The 27,436-nt window shown below is 47.7% G+C and overlaps 1 protein-coding gene across 5 annotated transcripts in view; it reads right to left on the bottom strand.

Moving 5' to 3' along the window:
* WDFY4 (WDFY family member 4) overlaps positions 1 to 27,436 on the bottom strand; it is a 298,336-nt gene that overhangs the window by 23,231 nt on the left and 247,669 nt on the right. For all 5 annotated transcript variants that reach the window (XM_049645343.1, XM_049645342.1, XM_049645345.1 and 2 more), the window contains 7 exons: positions 25,360 to 25,402; positions 24,099 to 24,218; positions 21,977 to 22,094; positions 19,833 to 19,942; positions 10,475 to 10,628; positions 7,956 to 8,047; positions 1,641 to 1,853 (listed from right to left, as the gene is read on the bottom strand). In XM_049645343.1, the coding sequence (XP_049501300.1) occupies positions 1,641 to 1,853; positions 7,956 to 8,047; positions 10,475 to 10,628; positions 19,833 to 19,942; positions 21,977 to 22,094; positions 24,099 to 24,218; positions 25,360 to 25,402 (850 nt within the window). The remainder of the gene's footprint in view (positions 1 to 1,640; positions 1,854 to 7,955; positions 8,048 to 10,474; positions 10,629 to 19,832; positions 19,943 to 21,976; positions 22,095 to 24,098; positions 24,219 to 25,359; positions 25,403 to 27,436) is intronic.

Genomic DNA, 27,436 nt, shown 5'->3' with positions numbered 1-27,436 from the left:
GTCTCACAGCAGCCTAGGCTCAGTTACAGCCTTTAATCAAATACTGGACTACCTAGTAAAGCTGGGTGGGTGATCAATACAAACGGAGATCAGAATGATGATTTCTAAAGGAGCATTAATAAAGAACATCCTTTCTTTCCCGACAGAATGACTAAAGCATCGCAGGCCCGGTGCCTGTAATAACTTCAGCAGGCACAGCGCCTTGATGGCACAGTGCGTGGTCCTGAAGTCTTTTAATCTTGTCTCTAGGTTGGGACCACTGGAAGAATTCTAATTCTGACGATTACTTAGAAATACCTTTTTTAAAAGCTCATCCAATACCTCACTAAGTAAAATCAGAATCTAAAATTGTGTGCACTCCGTGATCACACTGATGTGAAAATATTTTTGCGTGGGGACAAGAACTGTGAGAATGTAACCCAGGACACAACTGGATGGTGGTGGCTACTACTTTGAATTATTTAATTGCTTTATCTGTATTATTAGGCTACCCAAGCTTCTTTCCTGAAATTCTTTCCTTCCTACAAAGCCTTCCCTGGCCGAACCCACATTTGGATGTGCTGTTCATTCTCCAAGTCACCCTTAGGCACTTCTCACGCTCCCCTCACCTGGGAGCTGAGCAAACTTGGAGCATGTCACATAAGACCAGGTAGAAAAGATGTTACTTGTTTTGTACTGTTGAGATGAGCCCGTCCAAGCCTCATGGTTACATATGGAGAAGGCTGTTGCCCAAGATGGCCCTGGAATTGGCTGGGCTTAGGCACTCACTTCCCAGCATGGCTCCTGAATGTCCATCCAGGCTGAGAGCCCAGCCCATGGGGCCATGATAATAGCCCAGATGGCTGTACTTAGGAATAAAAGTTCTCCACATTGCACTGAGGCTTGAGGATCAATGGGGCCGGGATCAGTTAAATAAGTGTTTCTCTTGCACACCATTCACCAGAATGTCACCATGAGCCCATAGCCTCACGTTGCTACATGACTATCCTGATGGGGGTGGGGCTGGTGGAGCGAAAGGCCCACATGAGACCCCTGCAATTTCACCAGAGGCCCCGAGGGCAGAACTTAGATACTGTCGCACTGTTGGCAATATGGCTTTGGGGCCAACCAGACGGGGCTAGAACTCTACCTCTGTCATCTGCTAACGTGCAATCGTAGGCCAGTTATTTATTTAGACTCTCTGAGCCTCAGCTTCCTGATCTGTAAAAGAATAATTTCTATACCCAGAGCTTATGAGGGGATTCAATGAGGGAATCACACTAATGTCTACCATTTGTTGAGTGCCCATTATATTTCAGGTGTTTCACGCACTTGAGGTCTTAATTCATTGGCTCTCCACAACAGCTCTGTAGCTAGACACACATATAGAAAATTAAATCCTGTGGATTTATTGTAGTGTCCATTACATATATCACAGGTGAATGGATGTTCACTGTATCGTTAATGATGTCATCACCTTCATCAACACCAGATGGTAACAGAGGGCTAAGCCCCAATACTGAGGAGTGTAGGAAGACCATTTCCCATCCCCAGCCCTCTCTCTTGTTCCTATCCAGGAGAAAATGTCCTCACTATCACTTCAAAGCTTACAGTGCATACACTCTTCTGAGAAAGCAAGACTAACAACACGGATACTGTACCTGTTTGGGTACCTGTCCAAAGTTGCTGACAAACCCCAGGATGGTGCTCCTGATCAAAGGGTCACTGATGCTGCTGAGGTCCATTCTGTCACCATAGAAGTAGGGGTGGAAGGTATTAACAGCTTCTACTGCGGCTGACCCCTGCTGCTTGTACCCAAAAATGAGGTCTATCCAGTGGTGGAGGTTGGCACTGACAAAGTCACTTTCCAGAGCCTGGAACCAAAACCCAAAGAGCATGAAAAATGCAGGTCTCCCTTGGACTTGTGAGCCCTCTGCACAGATCAGGAGGGCACAGATGCATCAGGAAAGATGTGACATCTCCCAGAGTTTGAGGAGCACTAAGTGGGCAGACATACAGGCCACCCAAGGACCACCCAATTCTGGCCTCCAGCTAGTGGGAAAACAGATCTAACTGTTCCCAATCACCTAGTGCATTCACTCTATGATATAACCAGGAGGCGCGGAATACCTGTCTTGCATTGATATCTAAATGGAAGAGACCAGACTGAAAATAAGTCTTGGGGTCCTGTTGATCTCGATATAAGAAAAAGGGAGAGCTGATTCTGACCAGAGACGTCAGGAGTTTGAAACTAAGTATACCAGGTAGGCGAACATGCTCTGGAGCACATTGGACCCCAGCACTGCCATAGATATTCCTTCACATCTATGTCCTCAGTTTCTTCATCTTCTTCTTCTAAAAAATGGGGACAAGAACTGTACTTTCTCTGTGGAATTATGTGAGGTTTGGTTTGTGTCCACGGCTGGTGCAGAGCGAGCTCCATGTAATAATGTTGACTACAGTGATGGCACTGAGCACCTACAAGGTGCCAGGCACTGGCTTGGGGTTTGATGTGTATTGTCTCTTCCCGTTAACACCACCTTTCATTGGTAGATATCATTACCCCACTTCTGGGGCAAGTTCAGGTGTGGTTTTTGAACCTACTGTCTCAGTCCCCGACTCCCAGGCCTCAGAACCCCACAGGGGATATCCAACCTCACTGAGCACATCTCACTGCACCCAAGTACCTAGAAATTATTGACATATTGGGTATGAAGCTCTTTCTCAATCATATCTGAAAAGAAAAGGATAGAATCTACCTTTGAGAGACAACTCAGTCCCCAGGAATGTGAGCTTCCCTGACTGGGGCACTTCTGTCCAGTCCAAAGCATGCAATGGGCAAGAGCATTTCATCCACACACCTAAAGGGTAAGTCTATGATGACCTTGAGGAACATCTGCCCATGTGCAGCCTTCCCATCTCCAAGGAAGGTAGACAGAAGAGTTTCCAGACTCAGCCATGAAGAATTACTCTGAGCTTACATCCTCTGAATGGGACCTAAACCTCAGCCCACTCAGGAACACGGCTCCTGTTGAAAGTCAGCAATATCTCTCTTCAACTAAAGGTGCCATCTGACAGGAAGCACAAAGAAGTTTAGCGGGGGTGCCCAAGCATGCTCCATCCTGCACGGGTACAGCCCAGATGAATGCCAGCTCAGATTAGGGCACCCAGGTTGGCAATATTCCTCAACAGTTGCCACACATGAGCAAGAGGAAATGTGGGCCAGTATGTAGATTTCCCAGTTCACCTGAAAGATGGCACTTTTATCTGCTAAGCAGAGCCCAACTTCAGGGCTGGGTCCCCAGACCCAAAGCCATTCGTTTGGGATTGTCTAAGCACCCCTTCATTGATCCTCTGGGTGGACATGCCACATTAGTTTTCTGAGGTATATGGCCAAAGTGGCTTCAAGAAGGCCACAGGCCAGGACATCTGACCTTTCCTCTGGACATTTTTTCCTATCACTATAACCAACACATAGCCCATATCTTTAAGCTCTTCTAGAGCATCTTTTCCACCTCCTTTCTTTAGATGAAGCCTGGCTCTCCCCAAGATTCCAGTGGCAGCTGCTTGCTGAGTTACATGCCATGTGTCTTGGGGCCTGGAGGTGGTGTTGGTGTCCTCCCTGATCCACATCGCCACCTGCGGACCATTGTTCCTCTACCTTCTTGCTAAAAGAACAGTCTGCTCCTCTGTGGTTTACGAAATTGAACTCTGCCCCCCTCCTCATCATCACTGCTGCCATCTGCCAACTCTTTGTCTCACTCATCAAACATGGTGACTCCTGGTCATGCCCTCCCTTCTTCTCCCTCACTGATTTCAACATTTCACATCTCAGTTCCTTAAGTGATACTTCTCCAATGACTTTGCCTCCACTCCTAAAGCTACTTACTCCTACAGACACATCTTAACTCATGTCAGTATCCATAAGTGCTCTCTCTTCAGAATCTCTCATTCAAACATCCCTGTTGGTGAAAGCCACCTCTTCGCCTTGCTGATCATTTAACTACTCCCTAAGACTATTCTTCTGCTTTGTCAAAACTTCTAGTCTCCTCCCTCTTTTACTTCTTTGCAATCTATCAACACTCCCTTATCTTCAGCAACACCCTGATGCAGCTTAGATTTAGCAGTTTATCATTTCAATAACATTCTGCTCAATGCATCTTGTTATGCTATTGAATTGTGTGTACTGTCTTTTCACAGCACTCTGAACCAACTCAAATATTTTCTGTCTTCGTGCTTACACCAGAGTGTCATCACACAAGAGGGCACACTGATTATCCCATAATCTTTGGTCACCAATTTCAAATGCACACTGAACATTGCCAGAAAACCTAGGAATGTTTCTCTAGTCAACTCATGCTTAATCACTTAAGATGACTAGTTCACATTTCCTACTCTCTCCTTACCTGTGACCCTCTTCCACTGTCTATTTTCAGCCACCGGCCATACCTCCTACTTTCCAGAGAAAAGCACAGACACCAGTTGGAAATTCCCACATCTTTGTGACAATACATATAAACTAACTTTCATCTGCAACCCCTGACTGCTTTCCCTCCTACTTAACTCAGGAATCTGACCCACCTTTTATCTAAAGCTAACCCTCTACCTGTGGTTTGGATTCCAAATACTCCTGCTTTCTCAAGAATGTATTATTCCTTTCCTTGTACACCCAACCTCTCTTTCCCACTACCTTTTAAACTTGCTTCTTAAAATAAAAAAAAAGAACACCGTAATATTTCCTCAACTTTCCATCTCCTCCAGGTACTATTCTCTGTCTTTATTCTCTCCTTCACAACAAGGGTTTTCATTACCCAACCTTATCATTTCTGTTTCCTTATTATCATTCATTTCCTCTATTTCTTCACATGGACTTGAGTTACTGTCTTTTATTTTAGGATAAAGAACTCCTTTTAGTATTTCTTGTAGGGCAGATCTGCTAGTGATAAATTCTTTTAGTTTTATTTATCTGTGAATGTCTTAATTTCTTCATTTGTGAAGAATAGTTTTGCTGGCTATAAAATTCTTGGCTGATAGTCTTTGAGCACTTTGAATATTTCATACCACTGCCTTCTTGCCTCTATGATTTCTGATGAAATATTAACTGTTAATCTTATCAAAGATATCTTGTAAGTCATGAATGCTTTGTTGCTTTCAAGACTCTTCCTTTGACTTTCCTTTTCAAAAGTTTGATTATGATGTATTTAAGTGCAGATCTCTTTGAGTTTATCCTACTTGGAATTTATTGGGTGTCTTGGATGTATAAATTAATACTTTGCATCAAAACTGGGATGTTTGTGAACATTATTTCTTCAAATATTCTTTGTACCCCTTTGTCTCCTCTCTTTCTGGTACTTCCATTTTGGGTAGGTTGGTGTTCTACAGGTGCCTAGGCTCTGTTCATTTTTCTTCATAATCTCCTCCTGTTCCCCATACTGGATAGTCCCAATTGATCTATCTTCCAAGTTTGTTGATTCTTTCTTCTACCTGCTATTGATCACTTCTAGTGAATTTGTCATCTCAGTTACTGTGCTTTTCATCTCCACAATTTCTATTTGGTTCCTCTGCACAATTTCTATGTCTTTATTTATATTTTCATCACAGTCATACTTTCCTTTAGGTCTTTAAATGTGGTTTTAATTATTTGAACATATTTACAATAGCTGATTGAAAATCTTTGTCTAAGAAGTCCAAAGTTTAGGCTTCCTCAGGGACAGTTTCTGTTGACTGCTTTTTTTCCCCTCTGTATGGGTCACACTTTCTTTTTCTTTGTATGTCTCATAATTTTTATGGAAAACTGGACATTTTAGATAATATGATGTGTCAACTCTGGAAATCAGATGTTCCTCTTTCCCCAGGGTTTGTTGCTATTGTTACTGTTTGTTGTTGTTTGTTTAGTGACTTTACTGAACTAGTTCTATAAAGTCTGTTTTTTGTTGGTGGTGGTGGTGGTGGTGTAGATGGCCACTAACATCTCTCCTCTGTTAGTTTAATGGTCATCTTCTGACTGGATAAAGATTTCTTTAAATGCCTAGAACCAGTAAGTCTTACAGTCTTTGTCCAGGGAGGGGCTCTGTGTGCATGCTAGGGCATGGCTTCAGAGCCAGCAGCTGCCTGGTAAACACTGCCTTTACCTCTCATATCCTGCTTGCACAGAGCCTCACTGTTGGCCAGAAGTGAAGGCTAGGCCCTTCGAAGCATGAACACAGAGTTATGCATGAAAACGTCCCTACGGATGTGTGTGTTCTTCTAGGTTCCAGGAATATTTTGAAGTTTTTTCAAGGCCTCCTATAAAGACCTCATTCCCTAGTTTTTCCACTTAGGCTTTTTGGTTAGCTTATTGTTTTCCCAATTATATCCACTGCCTCTGGAAGCAAGAGTGTTAAACAATTGTCTCTGGTTTCTTTTTTCACAAATGCCACTAAAGTAAAGGCTTTTGCATTATGCAGGCTCTGAGGTCAAATAAAGACAGCCTTGCTGGTGGGGTCTTTCAGGAAACCATTGACAGGTCAAATAATGACAGTTCTCTGGGTATGGGGTTTTGAAGGAGCGCCAACTCCATTCTTCCCCTTCCAATGGACTCCTAGGCTGTTGGCGTCCACTGTTATTGTGGGCTATTGGTTTTCAAGGCTACTATGGAGCTGAAGAGGAGAAATGAGAATAGTGTTAAGTTAAAACATCCAAAGCTTGCTATTCTTACAAAGATTCAGTCATTTTTTTCCTCAAAGGAATACTCTCCTGATCTTTCCAAGCTTCTGGTTAATTTCAAGGGTTCTGAAAAGTTTGTTGTGACAATCTTTGCCATGATTCTTATTGCTTTTATGGAGTAAAAGATTTTCAGAGATTCCTACTCTGATGTTTTCAATGACATTGATCGTTAACATCCTAACCCACTCTAATTTAATCTTTACTCCACCAAAAGAGGTCTCCCCCTTGTTGTTACCACCCAGTTCCCCTGGGTCACACCTCTAATCTACATCTGATGGCACTTAATGTCTATCCTGTGTAGCACTTTGTGAAGTTATAATTTCCCTCTTATTCGTGTGGTTATTTAATCAAGCTGTCTCCCCACTAGACTATTAGCATCTGCAGTCGGGCCTGTAGAGTGAACCTGCTCACTCACTCCAAGCCAATAACTTTTCTGAGAACATCTTAGCAGAGGGCTGCTGCCACCTAAAGGTCAAGTTCATTTCTGGTCCAACTACGCAAGACCAGTGACTTGTGGGATAGATGACTACCATTACTACATTTCCGGAGGCAAGGATAAACCAGGGAAGAACTTTTTCCTCGCCAAGGGAGAAGGAGAGAGGAAAAGGTATGGCTTTGTTGTTACCAGTCAGGCCCACCACAGATTCTTTTTTTCTTTTCAGGTACAATTTACACACAATAAATTTCACCCATTTTTTTTTTTTCAACTTTTTTTTTTTTTTTTTTTTTTTTTTTTTAATTTTTGGGACAGAGAGAGACAGAGCATGAACGGGGGAGGGGCAGAGAGAGAGGGAGACACAGAATCGGAAACAGGCTCCAGGCTCTGAGCCGTCAGCCCAGAGCCCGACGCGGGGCTCGAACTCACGGACCGCGAGATCGTGACCTGGCTGAAGTCGGACGCCCAACCGACTGCGCCACCCAGGCGCCCCAAATTTCACCCATTTTAAACAGACCGCTCAATGTGTTCTGACAAATGCATTCAATCATGTAACCACCACCATAACCAAGATACAGGACCTTTACATCAATTCGAAATGTTCTCTTGTACTCCTTTTCCATCATTCCCTGCTCCAGAGCCCAGAACACAAGCTTTTTCCTGTTAACCTGGAGCATGGAGCCTAGCACATTCTTTGAGCTCTCTGGACCTAAGAGCCCCAGAAGTGCTTGTCATTAGCCCTCTGCTTGCAAAGAAAGCCTTCGTGGAGATTGAGAGGATACTGCGGTCTTTATTCAGGATTCCAGGGGTTCTGGTGTGACCCTGGTCAACTCACCTGTCTGTGCAGGCTGATGAATTTCCGAGGGTCCCCATCAGCCCAGGGAGGGAGTTGCACGTCCCCCAGGGCTGTCCCATCCTGCATGCAGCCTGAGTGGGGTGAGAAACAACAGGACTTTGGGTAAATGGGAGCCCGAACTGGGCTAACAACCAGGGGATACACACACTGTGCTGTCCAGGACTGCTGATTCCACGTAGATCAGTCCTGCACAGGCCTTACTGCTTCCTGCTTCTTCTGTCTGTGTGTCCCCACCCTTATCTGCTTGGAATATTCCTTCTTGGTCTCCAAGACCTCAGCCATCCATAAGACCCTCCTTACTTCCCAGACAGGTTTGTGCGTGACTCACAAGTCCTATAAAATGACAGTAGTGTCGTCATTGTTTGTATGTCTTCCTTCCTGCTACTCTCTACCTTTTCATCTGGGCGCTTTTTATCCATTGCTAAAACAGTAAGGAGATCATAACAATAACAGTAAAAGCTATCGTATTTTGAGCACCTAACTATTCCAGGGCACTATGCTAGGTGCTTGGCACACATCATCTTATTGAATCTTCATTTAACGTTATAATTTATGCATTTTCTCTCCATTTTTAAAGTGAGGACAGCAAGGTTTTTTAGAGGCAGCTTCCCCAGACATTAGAAAGAGGAGTCTGGATCCAAGCCCAAGTCTCTCTCCTACCCATTAGCTGCACAACCTTGAGCGTGTTGCTTAACCTCTTTGGGATTCACTTTTCCTACCTGTTACCAAACCTCCCCCCTCTCCACCCAAGGCTGGTAGAGAAATGCTCACAATGTGCTCAGAAAAACTCCAGGCAGACGATGGTCGCCCAGTAAATACTAATTATGGTCTTGCTTAAACGCTGCAGGGCCTTCACGGTGCAACAAGAATAAAACCTTCTCCTCCTCTCTCTAGCCTACAGATTTGTGCCTGATGTGGCTTTTCTTACCATCCAGTCTCAGCTCACCTGTCACCAACTCAGGCGGTCCTTCCTGGGGCCCAGCATAACACGGGGCCCTCTGAGTCACTCTTGAACCATTTTCCTACCTCGTTTCCTCGTAAAAATTCTCAGCATCAGACAGTATTTTGCTTCCTTATTTGTCTATATTTTCTATCCCTTCCTTCATCCCCGTACAGAATGTAAACACCTTCGGGACAATCTGTCCCAGGAGGCCCAACTAAATCCCCAATGCCTGAAAAAGTTTCTGCATACAGTAGGTGCTCAATAGCCCCTTGTTCCTGACTTCCCTGAGGACACCTGGTCATTGGCACGTGTGTCATTTCGGCAGCTGAGCTCCTGTCCGTCTCTGCGGAGAGCCTCATCTTCCTTTCCAGGGCAGGAGTGGTGCTGTCCCTCGAGCACCGTCCTCACCCCAGGCTGGCTTCCGTCCCTGACTGACTCCTTTCATGGGGCTCCCCACATCTTGTGGGAAACGCCCTTCATGTCTGTCAGGGTCTCATCCCAGATGCAGGTGAGACATCTGAGACTCTGAACACTGCTCAGGCCACCGAGTCCCACGGGGTCCAACTTGCTGAGTGTGGGCTTGGGCTGGGCATGTTTTCAATGCCCCACAGGTATTCTGGCCCCAAAACACAGCAGAAGAGGTGAGTACCCAGGGCAGTGGCCGCATCTCGCCCTCGCCCGCCCCCCACCCCCCGCCCCCTGGCATCCGCCCCTGCCCTGGCTCGAGGTGCATGCCCCTGTGTGCTGTTTGGAGGAAGGAGGGTCCGAGGAAGGGGACCTCCGGAGCACAGGTGTGTGCTCGTGACAGTTCACGAGTGCCCTCCACAGGGGGAGTGACCCCATCATTTTTCCTCTGTGGGGAGAGTCGCCCACCCTCTGCCCCGGGCTCTGACCACACGTCCCCTTCCACAAGTCACCCTTATATCTGCAGCGGAGCTCTCCCAAGGTACACACACAGTCACTGGGGGCCTGCTGGCTGGGGCTTCCTGAAATTTTTGTTGCTCTTCTGAACCAGTAAGTGAGAAGGCATAGTTCATCCTGGGGTGAGGCCCAAAGCACAGGAAAGAGGAGAAGCCACCAGCGTCCCCACACAACCACCCTTACATGCCATCTAGCAAGAAATCCGTCCCAGGAGGCCCAGCTTCTCTGGGTCCAACTCACGGAGTCCAGGGTAACCCATTTGTGGGCCACGGAGGAAAACAGGGCCACAGAGGGGTGGAGGCTTGCCCAAGGTCACGTAGTAGGGCAGTGCTAGAACTGGCTGTTAGCAGGGCATCTCACTGTAGCCTGAGGCCTGGGGACAGCCCACAGGAAGGATCGTGAGTGGGGCCAGGGCTCAGAGCAGCCTGGGGCCCAGAGTCCTTCCTTGGTTCCCACCTCGCCTTTGAGTGCTGCCATGGAGGGGAGACCTCACAACAACCACGCTGGTCTGGTGCAGGACCTGTTCGTCCAGTTGCTCAGCAAAGATATTGATGAAATTAGTCATTACTGATGAGCTTCAGGGGCTTCCCTGCACTGCCCAGCCCACCCTGGCCACACCCCGGCCTCCACTCACCGAACTCCACAGCATTGCAGTTGACTAGGAACTCGGGGAGGTAGAAGAACTCTGGAGTCAGCTCCCTGACGTCACTCATGTTCTCTCTGGAGGCCGACTCCCACGCGTTCTGTACGCTGTGGAACATTCTGTCTGCCACATCAAAGCTTCCACCCTGCGAGGAAAAGGGGCCAACGTGATCACTGGTGTGCAGTGAGAACTCAGACTGTGTGGGCACTGCCTGTGTGTGCCTCACTCGTCTGCTCTGCCACTGAGGCACAGGTTCCGCCATGGAAGCTTTCTTTCCTTTCACGTTCATACATGTTTGTTCAACCATCCTTGCATGCGTGCCATGGGCTCGTCGTGCATCTATTCACTCAGCCATTCTCCGGACCCTTGCACAACGGGCTTCCCCAGAGCTGGGCTCAGATCAGAGACAGGAAAACCGGGGTCTTGCTTCTGCCCATTCCCCACATTTGCAAAGGGCCCATTCTGAATCAGGCACAGACAGGATACAAAGACCCCACTACACCCCAGAGAGGGGGCCAGCCATACCACGTGGGGATTCCAAGGTTCCTGGAGGAGCCGGCCCCTGGTGAGTTTGCAAGCCTGGTGAGAGAGAAGACGGCAGAGTGTTCCGGGCAGAGAGGCAAGGCCAAGGCCAGGAGCAGAAGCAGAAGAAAGCAGGCTAGGTCAGGGCCCGGCTGACATCTAACAGAACAGCCTGACAAGAGACAACAGGTCTGAGGATGAAGAGCTGGAGGCACACCAGCCTCCCAGAGACCGGAAGCCGGTCCGTGAAGTCAAGATGTCTGTATGCTCTCCACGGCCAGCCCTGGTTCCAAGGCCCATTTCCACAGGTGGCCTGATGCATCCTGGTCTTGGAAACTAGCATTGGACCAGGAAGACTTAAAGCAAATTCTTTCCTTGGATTCCCTGCTCTTCTCACCTGAATCATTAAATCTCTTTAGTTGATGTTACCCTTATTTACCAGGTGGCCTTGGGGCTGGGAAGAGGAAGAACATCCAGGCTTTATGTCTCCTGAAGTTTAGGGTCACCCCAAAAACACCTCCCTGGGATTGAATAGTTCACTTGTCCCCATCAAGCTGGGCCTTTGTTCAACCAGAACTCCTCCTCCTTCTGCCAACTTCTACAGAGTTCTTGTGGCCCAAGAACAAACGGGTAGAACCCAGAAGGACGGTGCCCTCCTGTGCCCCCATCAGGTCCCTTCACTTTTCAGAGGCTGAGGTTTCTTGTCAGCATTTACCTAGGGAAGCTTTTGGGTAAGCAGCTACAGCAGTGGATGAAGGGTAAAGACGGGCCAAAGCTTTCTCTTGGCAAGTCTACTCTATGTTAGGTCCTTTATACAAACAGAGAGGATGGTTCTTAATCTTCATAGCAGGTGTATGAGGAAGGAATTGTACTTCCACTTTGCAGACCAGAAAACTGAGACTCCTGAAAGTTTACTGGTTTTCCCAAGGCTATCAAAGCAATGAATGGCAGAACCAGGTCAAACCCATGGATGCAACACCAGAGGATATACTTTCTTTGCCCTTGTGCCAGTTTATTGGGGGAATCCCTGGGTCTGGGGCAAACGTGATCTACGACGTGTGGGGCAAGGGGTCTCAGCTCCTTCTGCAAAGGGACAGTCTGCCACATGCCTGAAGCAGGCCACACTTGGGCATCTTGGTGGTCTGATCGGTTTTCCGAGTCATACCTGAGGATCCATTGAGATCCATGGGTCATTCTCTGCACATGGACAGGGACACCGAGAAAGCCAGTTGCTCCTGGAGTCACAATTGAACACGGTACCTGGGCAGCTTCAGGATATGGCTTTTCTCCAAGGTCACTTTGCTCTTGGTGGACGTTAGGGGATGGTGCCCACCATCAGATTCAAATTGAAATGGAAACAAAATAGGGGGAGAGCTTTTAAATAAATCTGCACCTAACAAGTCGCTCATTGAAACATATTAAGAGCTTCGTATATTTAATCTGCAGCCCGAGTCTTAACATCTGCAGGAGATTGATGCCTTCTCGTCCTCCTGTATTCCTTTTGCAGTTTTATGAGTGCTGATGGTAATCTCCTGAGAAACAATATGATTTGGTAATAAAAAGATTACCTGTATTAAATAAAAATAATATATACATAGGAAATATTGTTAGTGCTACAAATCTGGTTAAAGATATTACCACAAAGAAAAATGTTATTTTTTTCACAGCTGTCTAATGCATTTTAGCAAAAGTAATATCTTTAAAACTTAAGCCTGTATTATTTATAAAGGAAGCAATAACTGATTTTCCTATTTCCTATATTAATAAATGCATTTGCATACATTTGTTTCAAAATTAATGGGTTTTCTCCCCTCTGCAATACAAAAGAAATGCCAAATTCCCTAGAAGAAAAAGTACAGCTGCTTTGTTTCTTGTACTATAAGTCTGTGGGTTGATACAAACTCTGGTGGCTTCCAGCAATGAGTCCCAGCCAGGACTAGACTTTCAGGAAAGGAAGGAGAAAAGGAAGAGAAGGTAGCAAAAAGGAAGGGAGAGAAGCAGCGAGGCAGAGAGGCACCATGAAGTTCTACAGAGTGCCGCCATCAGGAAAGCCCAAAACAAAATAAAATAAAACCACAACAAAATTAAGTCTAGAGATTGGATGGAAACAAAAGAATGAGAGAGAATTACTGTGCCAAGATTTGCTCCTAAATCGATTCTGCAGATACTCTTGAATATCAAGAACAATGAATCCTATGTGTATCCAACATACTGAAAAAAACAATAGTAAGATTATAATTATCTATGAAGGAACAACCTCTAACATTGGCAGAAGACTTTTCCCATGTGACTTTAAAGCTAGAAGGCAAGGCAGCCAAGGCTGGAGATTTCGGAGGCAAAAGTTACAGGCTTTGGATTTTATGTCCAACTGATATCACTCCTTCATGAAGATGCCAGAAAGATATTCTAAATATTTAAAGGGCTCAAAAATAATATCACCCTAGGTATCTTTCCTCAATTAAAATACGTTAAGAGGTGCAAAATTTTGCTACCCAGGACGAATCAAAATCGAAAACAAAATAATGGGGAGAGAAAGGAACAATAAGGACTTCTGCTGGAAATGGACATGATTTAAAATTAGAAGTCCATGATTATGATATGTCTATTAAAACTGGAAACAGTCTTGAAAGGAGTGTTCCTTGTGTGTGAGACCAGGAAGTCTGTGTGCACCTGTGTCCCAGGGTAAGCATTTCAATAGCTACATTCTTAAATTCTCCAGTCTGCATAGGGAAACTCTGTTGCAAAATAACCATTCAACTCTTGACCAACACCCTCAGGAAGTTCAGCAATTACATGCACTCAAGGATACTTACACAGGGGTATTTGTACATGATAGAAAGTCTATTCTTCCTTTCTTGCATGGGACTGACCCAAATCAACCCACTGCCACATCCAAATGATGGGACTGGTTTTATGAGCTGGCTGACAACCCATTCTTGTGACAGATGTCCTTTCCAGTAATTTAAAAGTGTCCCATGTAAACAAATCACTTACAGGACGCTGTGTGCACATCAGTTGATCTAAGCAGCTGTCCTTTGTCCATCAAAGGGGCAGTGTGCAGCAAGAGAAGAGAGCACCCTAGCTGTGGAACCAGGCGGACTTGCCTGGAATTTCAGCATTACTTACACTATGAACACCAGCGAGTTTATCTTATCTTATCTTATCTTATCTTATCTTATCTTATCTTATCCCATCTCATCTCATCTCATGTTATCTATATTATGGAGAGAGAGAGAGAGAGAGAGAGAGAGGGAGAGAGGGAGAGAGAGAATCCCAAATAGGCTCCGTGTCCCAAATGGAAGCCAACATGGGGATCGATCCCATGACCCTGGGATCATGACCTAAGACGAAATTAAGGTTTGGACACAACTGACTGAACCACCCAGGCACCCCACAGAAGTGAGTTTTTCAAAGTCTTAATGTCTACCACACTCTTCTCCACAACCTTGGGTGACTGTTATAGTTGTGAAGATATGTATGTGTGAGCACATGAGTGTGAGTGTGCGTATGTGTGTGTGAGGTGCCTCCCACAGGGCCAGGGACACAGGAAGAGATGCCCACAGAGCCCCACCCCTACACCCCTTTCCCTTCACAGACTAGGAACAAAGGAGCAATCCTGGGCTTGGGCCCTGACCTCAGTGTGCTTGGGGAAGGTAACCAGGGGCTCAAAAGAAGAAGAAAAAGACTGTAAAAGTTATTGGAAGCAGAAGGTGGGATATAGGGGAAAGTGAGGAGGGGTGGGGTCCTGGGACAGGGGCAGGAGGAAAAGAGCAAGAACATCATCAGGGCAATTTGGAGACACCACCACCTCCAAAGAAATGCAGGGGTGAATGTGTGCAGTTGAGAGAGAGCTGGGCTTGACCTTCTGCAGGCTGCTTCAGAAAAATGCCAGGCTTGGGGTGCCTGGGTGGCTCATTCAGTTTATGCTCAGGTCAGGCTCAGGTCATGATCTCACAGTTCATGAGTTCGAGCCCCACGACAGGCTCTGTGCTGACAATGTGGAGCCTGCTTCAGATTCTGTGTCTCCCTCTCGCTCTGCCCCTCCCCCACTTGTGCTGTCCCTCTTTCTCTCTCAAAAAGAAATAAACTTTAACAACAAAAAAAGAGGAAGATGCCAGTCTCTAACACCCCACTCAGTGAGCTGAGCTATAGGTCTGGCAGCGAATTTGGAAAGCCTGTGTACCAGCTGGGCTGCCTCATCAGCCTTGCTCTTGACTGCGGGTGGGCTGACCCCAGAGAAGCCATTAGCTTTTCTTCCTGTAGGATGTGGCTCTTTACTCAATAAACAAAACCCACAAAGGCATTTTGAAAAACCTGCTGCCTACTCTTACAGGGACAAGGGTGGACATATACAAAGCACTTAGAAACAGCCAAATGGGGGGGGCGCCTGGGTGGCTCAGTCAGTTAAGCGTCCACCTTCAGCTCAGGTCATGATCTCATGGCTTGTGGGTTTGAGCCCTGCATCGGGCTCTGTGCTGACAGCTCAGAGCCTGGAGCCTGCTTCGGATTCTGTGTCTCCCTCTTTCTCTGCTCTTCTCCCGCCTGTGCCCTCTCTCTCAATAAATAAATATCAAAAAAAAAAGAAAGAAACAGCCAAAGGGTTCCCCCGCTGTATCTCCCCTAATCGCCAGCACCTACCATGTCAGAGGTTATTTTAAAGGAGTGGGGGACAGAGGCTCAGTTATTCAACACTACCAATTAGAAAGTTCCAGAGCCAGGACTTTGCCCCAGGTCTGCCTGTCTCTATTACATGTGCCCTTTCTGATGCTCCTTGTTAGGTCAGTATAATGATAATTACACCTTTTTTTGGACACAAGTGCACCTGGACCCACGGCCCTGCACCCACGGAGTTCCCAGGTGTTGCTCCCGGGCGGTTCTCTGTTCTCTCTGCAGTTAGCATATGTCTTCCACAAACACCAGCCATCTCGCCTCAGGTGGTTCAGAAAACCCTTCCCCACCGCTGGTAACAGCTGCCTTCACACGGGCTGTGACTTAATTAACACAGTACTTTATTTCAGTTTCTTATTAAATGTAACAGCAGCAGCAGCGGGGCCACTGTGCCCTCGCTGGGGCGTGGCTGCCTTGCTCTGCCCTGCCCGGGCTGGCCTCATCTCGGCCCCAGTGCAACCTGCACTCTCGTCAGGGCATGAACAGGGCACGGCCATGGCGGCGGCCTGGCCTCCCGCTTGCTCGACTGTCGGAGGCTCACGGGCACGGGCGCCAGGCGGGTGAGGCGCCCGAGAATGACAGCATCCCAGGAGCCAAGCCCCCAGCTCTGGCAGACAGCGGCGTCATACCTGCAAGGGAGTGGGGTCAGCAGCACACAACCGGCTTGCGGCACCGGCTCCCGTTGTACCACCCATCTGCCGTATTTTCTGGATCGTAAGACTCTAGCATTGGAATACCGAGTTTGAGGCAGAAAACCAAACACAGCAACAGTGAGGAAGGCATCGAGTCCAAGGCCAGCCCAAAGTCAGTGAGACGTAAACATGAAGGGAACAAAGCACCCCTCACCTTCGGGGATCAGAATATGCTGCACAGCAGTTCTAGGCTGTGCGGGAGGGCCCTTGCCTCTGCCCACAGCCCCGCTCAGGGGGCAGGACACGGAGCCCAAGGAACACGCTGCATTTGCCCCTTGATAGTGCACCAGCCCACACTGGGGGCAGCGCGTGGACACATGGCTCCCCACGCCAGAGGTGCTACCCTCGCCAAGCCATCAAGCGGGCAAGCAAGCCACTCTGGCTTATTCATGCTACTAGGAAGAGGCAGAGTTGGCCTAATGCATAAGGGGGAAGCATGCACCTTCTTATACTGACTTTTGTATGTTCACCTGGCTCTGGAAATGTCCAACATCCTCGGTTCCCTGCCCTCCAGATAAATAAACAAAGAATCGTGCCTGGATTCTGCACCTTCTCCACCTTTCGTAGTCTTCCCTACCCCATGGTCCATGCTGGGGATGGAGGTCTAGGTCACTGAGAATATGATCAGGCTCGTTTACTTGTCACTACACAGGGGTGGAACAAAGGTCTCTTGAGAAGAAATGAGCCTGTCCCTAGGAGGCAGGGTGGGCCAGAGGAAAGAGCTGGACTTCAGGAAGATGCCAGAACATTCCTAAGGAGGTCTGTGAAGGCCCTAAGATTCCCAAAGGAGAACCAGGTGCACCTCCCCCTCCCTCCAGATGTAGCCTTCCACTCATTCCCTTGGGAGCTAAAATTGGTCTTTTATTCTAAGGAAAAAGCAGATGGTGGGTTCTTCTTATGACCCACTAGAAGAGTCAGTTAAAAGTAGCGCACATGGAGAACCTAAATGATTTCAACTCACATGGGCCAACATGCCACAGATAGATTTGAACCAGGAAAAACCGGGATTCACATCGGACTTCAACGCAAGAGTCAAAGGGCTGAAACTAACATGGCTACATGTGTGCCACCCAAAAGCATATAAAATCCGTTCTATCTTGCACTGGTTTAGACCATCTCAAACCGGTTTGATATGGTCACCAACGGACCAAATCAGCTTAAAAAGGTCAAACTAGGGGCACCTGGGTGGCTCAGTCGGCCCTGACTTTGGTTCAGGTCATGATTTCGCGATTGAGGAGTTCGAGCCCCGCGTCGGGCTCTGTGCTGACAGCTCAGAGCCTGGAGCCTGCTATGGATTCTGTTTCTCGCTCTCTCTCTGTCCCTCCCCTGCTCATGCTCTGTCTCTCTTGCCTCAAAAATAAATGAACATTAAAAAAAAACCTTTTTTTTTAAAAAAAGTCAAACTAGTCGTGACTAACTTCAAAGTGGTCTTAACCCAGTATCTTTGTGGGTTCGCAGCACACCTGTTTCACCTGGCTCATGCCATCTCCGAATGCTTCTATGTGGTCCAGACTGTCTTGAGTTAGCTTAGCCCAGAGGGGACCAGCTTGAACAAGTTCAGGCTTGTTCACACTACATCTGGCTGACTGCAGGGAGAAGAAGGGAAGTAACAGTGATTGATCACCTACGTAGTGTCAGGCCCTGAGCTAGGGGGTTTACCCCCATTTCCTTATTCAATCTCAACTGCTCAGGGAGCTGTGCATAATTAACCCTCATTTTCAGGGGTAAAATAACTTGCAGAAGATTCTGTATCTGTTAAGCAGTAGAGCTGGCGTATAAATCTTAGAGCTGACACCTTTTCTATTTCACTGTGCCCCCTCTCCATTGAAAGGACCCTTAGTAACAGGTAGGGATGGGGATTTAGCGCATTAGGCTGAAGGGACAAAAGAAAGCTTTTAAAGCATCCAGAACTGCCTGGAGGGAATGCCGTAAGGGCATGCATCACCATCATCATCGACAGTGATCATTGCTTCTTGTGGATTAATGAGCAACATCTGGATGGGATTCCTGGCATGGGCTAGAGCTCTGGGACCATTTGTTCTCCAAACCAAACTTACTTAAAATGCTTGTTGCCTGAGAAAGGCTCAGGGGAAGCACACTTATTATTATTTTTGAGTGAATTTCCAGGGAGAGGAGGTTATACAATGTCTAGACAATCCATGCCTTTAAGGAGAACGAACACTGAGCCAACAAACCAGACAGGAGGGATTTTGCTCCTTATGGGAGAAATCACCTTGACCTTGCCTAACCCGTTCCTGCCCGGGGCTCAGGAGTTAGATTTAGTGCTGACCCAAGGTAGCCTTTGGTCTCTCAGGGGCAAGGTCACCTGAGCACAAGAGCGACCTTGTTGGGGAGGTCAGACCAAAAACCACAGTTCCTGGAATACTCGTGGTTTCTCTCTGATGAACTTTGCTATCCGAGTAAGTCTGTGCATTTTCAGTGGCCTGCTGCCCACCATGGCTCGAGCCTTCCTCTCCATAGGACACTTGTAAGGCCCAGAGCAGGTGAGGCTTTACACTTGGGCTGTGTGCTGCATTCACTTTGGAGTTGACTGAGCCAACTGGCTGCAGCTGGGCTACCCAGTGGCTCTCCCCAGTCAAAAACTGTGCCCCTGGGACAACCTGGGAAGCAGGATCCCAGTGATAAGGTCAGAAGGGAAAGGGAGAAAATAAACTTCTCAGCTGCCTGCAAAGGACTCTGTCCCAGCAATCCCACCTGCCTTGGACAGCACCACCCACCGAGAGCCAGACTTGCTCACCTCACGGTGTACAGGGCCACCAAGGAAAACACAAGGAGGCCCAGATATATATTTAAATTGCAGATAAACAACAAATAATTTTTTTAGTAGGAGTCACTTTATCTGAAATTCGAATTTACCTGGGCATCCTGTATTTTTATTTGTGAAGTCTGGCAACCCTAAGCTGGCATGATGAATGATCTATTAGTTTATGGGTGGGTAAGTTGGTTAGTTTCTCTCTGGTTCAGCTACTCCTTATTCAAATGCTTTGTCCTTTTAAGCCTTTCAACCTGTACTTAGCATAGCTGTCTGCATTCTGATGTCACAGTGATATTCTTTTCACTCTCCCTTCTTTGTGTTTATTTTTCCGAGTTTTGACCACCTACCTTCAAGGAAGTCCTCAAGCTTTCTGCTCTTCCTTTTCCACTAAAACCTACTTATGTTAAGTATGTTTTTGCCCATATCTCTCATTCCTTATTTTTAGAGTCTTTTTGCAAGACTACTGGGCAGACATTGCAGGTGTCACTGATAATGAGCAGCCTGCCTTGGTTGGACCGTCCAGAATCCTGGAGCCAGCATCAAGTGGGAATCACTGGCTGAAGACTGGATTTGTACCAGGGAGATCCCTATTTCACCCAAGCCCAGCTCTTAGTCGGTGAGATATAGGTGTGTGCGTGTGCGTGTGTGTGTGCGTGTGTGTGTTGGGGGGGGGGTGAGTAGAGGAACTCACCTGCAGAGAGCAGAAGGCCTGGGTATAGGGTGGCATCCGGACCAGGTAGGAGGCGACAATGATGGCCGAGGAGTAGTGAGTGTAGTAGTGACACTGGGCGGTCATGTCTCCTGCAATGAAAGGACATGCCTGGGATGGATTTCTCACCTGGACTGGGGCAGACTACAGACACACAGGCTCTACAGTGCTCAGGCATGAGCAGCGAGCATAAGCCCTGCTCAAGAGAGCACCTGCAGGCCAGTGGAGCCTTGGTTCTGCTCACAGATGTCATTATAATTTGGCCAGGAGCCACCCATGGTGAAAAGCACATTCAAGACCCTCAGCTGCACCCCTCAAGACCTCAGGGTTCTACTCTCAAGAATGTGGGCAGAGCCAGGCTCTGGGAAGGCAGTAGTCAGGATTCATGGGGAGACAGTGCATTGGTCTTCTGACTTAAGGGGTACCTAGAAAGCCTACGATCCCAGCAGCACAACCAGCAAAGGCCTGAACCAGCTCCCTACAATGACTGCGCAGTCATCTTGCTTCCAGCCCCAGGCCTGGCCTGAAGCCCTCCCTTGTGCCGAGCAGGAGTTCCCTAAGTCACAGTTGTCTGGGAGGTGGTTGCAGGAACTGGTACGAGGTCCCAAACCCAAAGGGCAGCTCAAATGCACACCCAGAGTGAGATGGGAGAGAACGGGGCCAAAGCCAGTGGGATAGAGTACTCTCCTGGCCTGCTTCTGTGGAAACAACTTAGCAACACCTGGCAGTCGGAGGAACAGCAGGGCAAGAAGGGCTTGCCCAACCTTCCACATCCTCCCGTCTGCCCCCAGCAAGTCTGAGAGCCAGTCCCATGCGGAGCAGGGGTCCCAGGCAGGCCTCCACGGGCTGTGCAGGATGCAGCAGGAGCCTCCCTCTCCTGCTGAGAATTGCTCACTAAAAACAGGGCCTCTGGGCCATAAGCCTTTCCAAAGTATGCCACCTCTGGGTCCCAAGGGAACTTGTCATGGTTCCTGGATGGCTGCTTCTTATTTTAAATTACACATTTATTGCAAAGCGTTTGACCAAACCAATGTAGCTAGCATCAAATGCATGGTAGAAAAATTTATTTTTAAAATACATTCAGGGCTCCTGGGTGGCTCAGTCAGTTAAGCGTCCGACTCTTGATTTCAGCTTAGGTCATAATCTCACAGTTGGTGAGTTCAAGCCCTGCATCGGGCTCTATGCCTGTTTGGGATTCTCTCTCTGATACACACACACACACACACACACACACACACACACACACTCTCTCTCTCTCTCTCTCTCTCTCTCTCTCAATAAATAAACTTAAAAACTACATATTCATTGAAGTTTAAGAAGTGAATAGGTCTAAGGAAAAAAATTAAGGCAATAGGAGTTCCAGACGCATGTGAATGTGGCAAAAATTGTAAAGGTGGGGGCGCCTGGGTGGCTCAGTCCGTTAAGCGTCCAACTTCGGCTCAGGTCATGATCTAGCGGCCCATGAGTTCGAGCCTCGTGTCGGGCTCTGTGCTGACAGCTTGGAGCCGGGAGCCTGCTTCAGATTCTGTGTTTCCCTCTCTCTGACCCTCCCCCATTCATGCTCTGTCTCTGTCTCAAAAATAAATAAACATTAAAAAAAAAAATTTAAAAATTGTAAAGGTGATATGCAGATGAACAAAGTTTGGGAACTAGGTTCTGGAGCCTAGATACAGGCTCTGCCATTTAGAAGCTGTGATCTTGAACTCATTGCCTGAACTCTCCAAGTTTCAATTCCTTTCTCTTTGAAATGGGCCATTGTATTTCTGCACGTAGGCTGGCCTGTGCCAGGAATATAGAAAGTGCTGAATGAATGCTACCTCCCTCTGCCTCTGCTGGCCCCTGGGTATGGAGGTATCAGCTCTCAGCACAGCAGTTCTCAGTCCCGGCTGCACCTCACCAGAATTTTTAGAGCTGGGGCCCAGACATCAGTATTTTTAACACTCCCCACCCCCAGGCCCAGGTGATTCTTCCACACAGCCCGGGTGCAGGCCAGTGGATTTGAGCTGTTCTCTAGCCTAACATAATTGTTTCCAGGCTAAGGGACAGCCTAAATAGTTACCAAGGATCATTTCAGAGCATTCAGATGAAAAACACTGCAGAAAAAAGTCAAGCTGGGATCTACCCACCTTCAGTTTTCTCAACTTCTTTAAACCTCTGGATAAATTTCAGCTTCCTTTCCTTGGTCTGAGCCCCCATGGGCCTTGAGAGATCGCGGAAAGTCTTGGGATTCGTCAAGTTCAATGTCTAGAAGGCAGATGTATGGCTGGAGTTAACTCCCCTCAGACCCTCTTGTGACCCAGCGAGACTTCAGGAGCCACGCTCTTTAGTTTTATAGTTCTCTTTATTGGTTTATTGTCGTTTGGTCTGGCCCCCCTTTGGTGATTAGCAGGCGTGCTGGGGTTTTATGGCCCCAGAGCCAGTGATCCACAAAGACTTAATAGGGGAGAGATGGAAAATAAGAGGAGGGGAAGATTGAGTTCACACTGAACCTGTTCCAAGTTGACCCAAATCAGAACATCGCCACCAGTGACTGAAAAGAGACTTTCAAAAGAATCCCTGTTGTCTATGTATCCCTTGGCTCCAGCCCTCACAGGAGAGCAGGATGCTTCCGTAGTTCACGGTCCTTCCTTAGAATCAAATGGATTCTCTAGGAAGTTAGAAGTCCTCATTTGGGGAGGAGATGTGAGGAACGGCCTCATTTCTTCCAGAGCCCACTCCCTTCCGGGTAGTGAAATGTCGTCCCTTCCCCTGCCCCAGGGAATATAATACACAGCAGTGGAGACCTGAAGTTTTTAAGGCTAGGTGTCCTTGGAGATGTTTGCTTTCAGCAGAGGTGTTCTATGTGTTAGGAGAGGAGCTATGCATTCCCCAGGATTTGCATGTCTTATAGAAAGTGTTTCTTTGAACCTGCAGTCCCCCTAGGGAGGCAGGTGTTTCTTTGAAGCTGCAGTGTTCTTTGAACCTGCAGTCCCCCTAGGGAGGCAGGGCCAGTCCCCATCTCACACCTGCAGAGCCAGGGGGTGGGGGGCAAAGCGAAGCAGGCACTTCTCAGACCCCTATGACAGATAGATGGCACATGTGGAGACCCATGCCCAGCGACTGCTGATTTTGCCAGGACAGAATGGGGGTTCATAGCCACTAGATCTCCAGATTCTCCAAAAGATAGTGTAAATCCAGATTTTTTAGGAGAAACCTCCCAATTATTAAATATGGGTAAGTAATCAAAATTTGGGGCTAAACAAAAGGAGCTCGTAAACCCCCACTTTGCAACATGTGAGTTAAAGCTGGGGTTTGCATGTTTCATTTTTGAAATACCTCAGCCCCAAGTGGATCATTAGGAAAATAAAAGGCAACATATGGCTGGTGAGAAAAGTTTTGTGTTAAGTGTCTTAAGCGGGAATGGGAGGTCATAAAAGACTGAGGCTCCCTCTCCCAAAGCCTGGCTATCAGCCATCCAAACACCCCTAGGCAGGACTGGCCAGGGCTTGCCTGAACAGGACCCAGCCACCTTCCGTGCTTTAGACACTACAACCCTCTGGACGGCCAGAGCTCAACTGGTTGGGACAGAACTTCATCGCCAGGTCGTTCCCAGCAACATCACCTTGACCCAGCTATGCGAGCTGTCCTCCTCCCCTCCCTTGCCTGCTGAGGTCCAGGGACACAGGCCCGAAGCAGAAATTATCTGGTATTGCCATCAGCCTTACCCAACCCTTTGTGTCTCAGTCTAGATCCTGGGTGAAATCTACATACCAACATCTCAGTTGCTGAGGTCGGGCTACTGGGCAGTGATTTCTTCTCTTTGGGTCTCTCTCTGTCTCTCTCCACTCCTCTACCCGCGCCCCCCACCCCCGCCCAAATACACGTGTTGATTCAAGGAACAAGTTCCATGGCCTACTGCCCTTGAAGGACTAGCGTTGGTCCATGGCAGTGTCTCAGCAGGTGGGGATCAGTTGCCTTGATAGCAGTGAGTCAGCCGGGAAGCCCTCTGGGGCACATGTTAGCAACTGTCCTCATCATGTTGATCATCCCATATGTGGGGTCACCTTCCCACAGGTGGGGCTAGACAGAAACCAAAGCAGCCAGATTCCAAAGGCCTCCTCTGGGGTGAGGGGCCGAGCACAGAGCAGCCCTCAGGGCCAGGTGGACTGAACCTTGCAGTGGGGGCTCTGCGTGCTGATTTAGTATGCTCTGGTCTTCACGGTCACAAAGCCTCAGGACATTTGAACAGCATCCATGTGAATACTGTACCTGTGAGGTGTAGTCGGCCAGGACCCAGGGAAACACGGGATACTGCATATAGTCATTGTAGGTCCTTCCAGCCATGGTGTTGAGGTGCATGAGATACTCAAAATTGCTGATGTCCCTTTTCTACCAGAAGAGACGAAGAAGAGATAAAGCAAACACGATTGGCATCTTCCTAAGGGCCACGGGAGGTCAATCCCTAGTCTTCTGCAGCCCTCACTGTGTGGGTGAGAGCAGGCAGCACACATGTCCACTGCTCCCTGTGCACAAGCCAGGCCCGATCCCAGAGACTGTGCTAATTGCAAAGGGAACTGAAGCGAATATACTCAGGAAGCAAAGTCAACCAGAAAAAAAATATATAGCTCAGCAGTCGCTAGCCCAGGATAAAGCCATCTTTTCAGTTAACTGTTGGGTGTGAAACTCAAAAGTTGATTAAAACAAGAGCACAGATGCTGTGGGTAAACTTACTGCTGGCCTTTTTATGATTTAAAAAAATTAGCTGAGGGGACCTTGCGGTCACAGAGAAAGAAGCCCTCGCTGAGAGGCTGAATGATCGGTCTTCCTCTGGGAAGAAGACTTTCTGTTCTGTCCCTGCCTATTGGGATAACACTCATTTTTAGGGCCTTAAAACGTACAGTCAAGGTGGAATCAGGGACTGTATTTGGGAAAACTTTACCAAGGCCAATGGGTGAATGAACCACCCACCTCTTATTTGGGACCCGCATTCTGTAGTCTCTCTTGACCCTCTCGTTGGAAAAGGATTTTGGACAGGAGTGACCAAGCATTCACTTCTTGTTACCACATGATGTCTAGGACTGGCCTTCTTGAGGCCCCTGCCTTTCACGAGAACCAGAGGCCAAATGTGAGTCCATTCAAGCTGGGAATCACATGTGTCTTCTCAGAACAAGAAGTGAACGTGTGTGCCCCTCTAGATTGTGTCCATTTACACATATGTGTATATCTGCATGGGTGGAGCGTGTGCGTGCACATGGGACATGTGTACATGCACACACACACACACACACACACACACATATGCACACATACACTACCCAGCTCTGACTCCAAGCCTCAGGTATCGCTTTTGATCACTGAGATCTTTTGAGGGAAATATTTGGGACATTTTGATAAATTAGAAAATAAGACCCCTTCTGATTCATCCACATGCTTGCTTTGTCTCTCCAACTGCTGGGATCTGAGCTATTTTCTGATTTGCATGCCCAGAGGGTTTTCCCAGACCTCCGGTCCTCTAAGGGGGTCACTGTACCTGCCACCTCTGTAGCATGGTCCTGTCAGAGCCGGGGTATCGCCTGTGGAACAGAAAACAATAGTGGTGACCAAATATCTCAAGGCATGGATGAGGGGAGAGGTGGCAATTTCTGGGGATCTATGGGGCCAGGAAAGCCACAGACTTCCAGGGCACACAGCAGCTCTCCTGGCAGGATAATAATAACAAGATTGTTATCTAAGTTCTTCTTGCCCCCACACCACCCTGTCACTTTGGTTCTGCTGTGATGCTAGAATATTCTACTGCTTTAGTGTGGTCTGTGGAGAAGTCATAGGGCCATGCAGAAGCAGGCTCAGAGGCCTCGCTACCCCACACTAGATTTCCCATGGGCACGTGTCAGCCTTCCTTACCCATGTAAGTATAATATATGTGATTATTATATACTGACATGTGACTATAACTTATGTATATAGTTTTAAAAATGCAAATAATAGGGGCACCTGGGTGGCTCAGTCTTGATCTCGGCTTAGGTCATGATCTCATAGTTCGTGGGATCAAGACCTGCATCGGGCTCTGTGCTGACAGTGCAGAGCCTGCTTGGGATTCTCCCTCTCCCTCGCTCCCTGCCCCTCCCCATTCTCTCTCTCTGTTAAAATCAATAAAATTAAAAAATTAAAATAATATATGGAAGGCCACAAGATGTAAGAGTCTCTGCACTGCTGCTCCCACTCAAGAAGTAGCCACAGTTAACAGTTTCCAGAATAGTTTTATCCCATGCCTGTCTATTGCTTACATTGCTTTTTTAAGTTTATTTACTTTGAGAGAGAGAGAGAGAGAGAGAGAGAGAGAGAGAACACAAGCAGGGGAGGGGCAGAGGAAGAGGGAGAGAGAGGATCTCAAGCAGGCTCCACATTGTCAGTGCAGAGCCCTATGCAGGGCCCGAACTCACGAACCATGAGCTTATGACCTGAGCCAAAATCAAGAGTCAGGTGCTTAACCAACTAAGCCACCCAGGCATGCCCACTGTATTTAAAAAAAATTTTTTTAGTGCTTGTTTTTGAGAGAGAGAGAGAGAGAGAGACAGAGGGTGAGCGGGGGAGGGGCAGAGAGAGTCAGGGACACAGAATCTGAAGAAGGCTCCAGGCTCTGAGCTGTTTGAGCTCCGATTCAGGGCTCAGACTCACAAACCATGAGATCATGACCTGAGCTGAAGTCCGATGCTTAACCGACTGAGCCACCCAGGCGCCCCTGGTATTTTTTTTAATTGACGATACGTGGATAATCTTATTTGCGCCTTGTCACTGGCTTCCCAGCACTGTGGAGTCACCTCGCATTGTTCTGTGGCATTCATTTCTACAGCATCAGGACGCCATTGCACACATGGATCAGAACTGGTTGAGCCTGACTCTGTGGTGGGCTTTGTCCTCACACATGACCTTTCCGTGACCACTTCTGGACATAAATCTCTGCATACTTTGTGAGTGTACCCAAGAGAGAAAGTTTTGGCAGCCGTACTACTGGGATAAAAAGTATGAGCATTTTTTTTTTTTAAAGTTTGCTACATATTGCCAAATAGTCCTCTTAAAAGGCTGGACTGATTTATGTTTCTACAAATACAATTAGGAAGAAATACAAATCGAACCAAAGAAATACCATTTTGACCAGTGTAGGGGGAAAGAGTTTAGACGTGCAACAGGAGGCCGGTGCTGGGAAGGGCGTGGGGAGGAGGCTTTCGCCACATGAAACACCTCTTCTTCTGCACAGCAGGGGTTTGTGGAGCCCGGCTCCTTGGCCTCTGTGGTAAACCTTGGTTCCTTTTCTGGCTCTGATTTCTTTTCCCCTCTGTGTCTTTTAGACTCTCCCCGTACTCTCAAGACCTTGCTCAAGATGTTTCACCAAAGCAAACCAAATAATGTCTCCTCTTTCCAGCCATTCCCTCTTCCTCAGTCCCGTTCAGGTGCCCACAGACACCACATGAATTCTCTGCTCCAGCCCCATGCACTGCACCAGGATCCTTCTGGACAAGGCTGCCCGAGTGCCCCTTCCTCTTCCCACCACACACCGTGGCCATCATATACTCTGTTTTAGGCTTCCCAACCCTTTTCATTCAATTCTT

The sequence above is a fragment of the Panthera uncia genome, chromosome D2 (assembly GCF_023721935.1).
Source record: "Panthera uncia isolate 11264 chromosome D2, Puncia_PCG_1.0, whole genome shotgun sequence".
NCBI lineage: Eukaryota > Metazoa > Chordata > Mammalia > Carnivora > Felidae > Panthera > Panthera uncia.
This window is presented reverse-complemented; position numbering and strand designations above follow the sequence as displayed.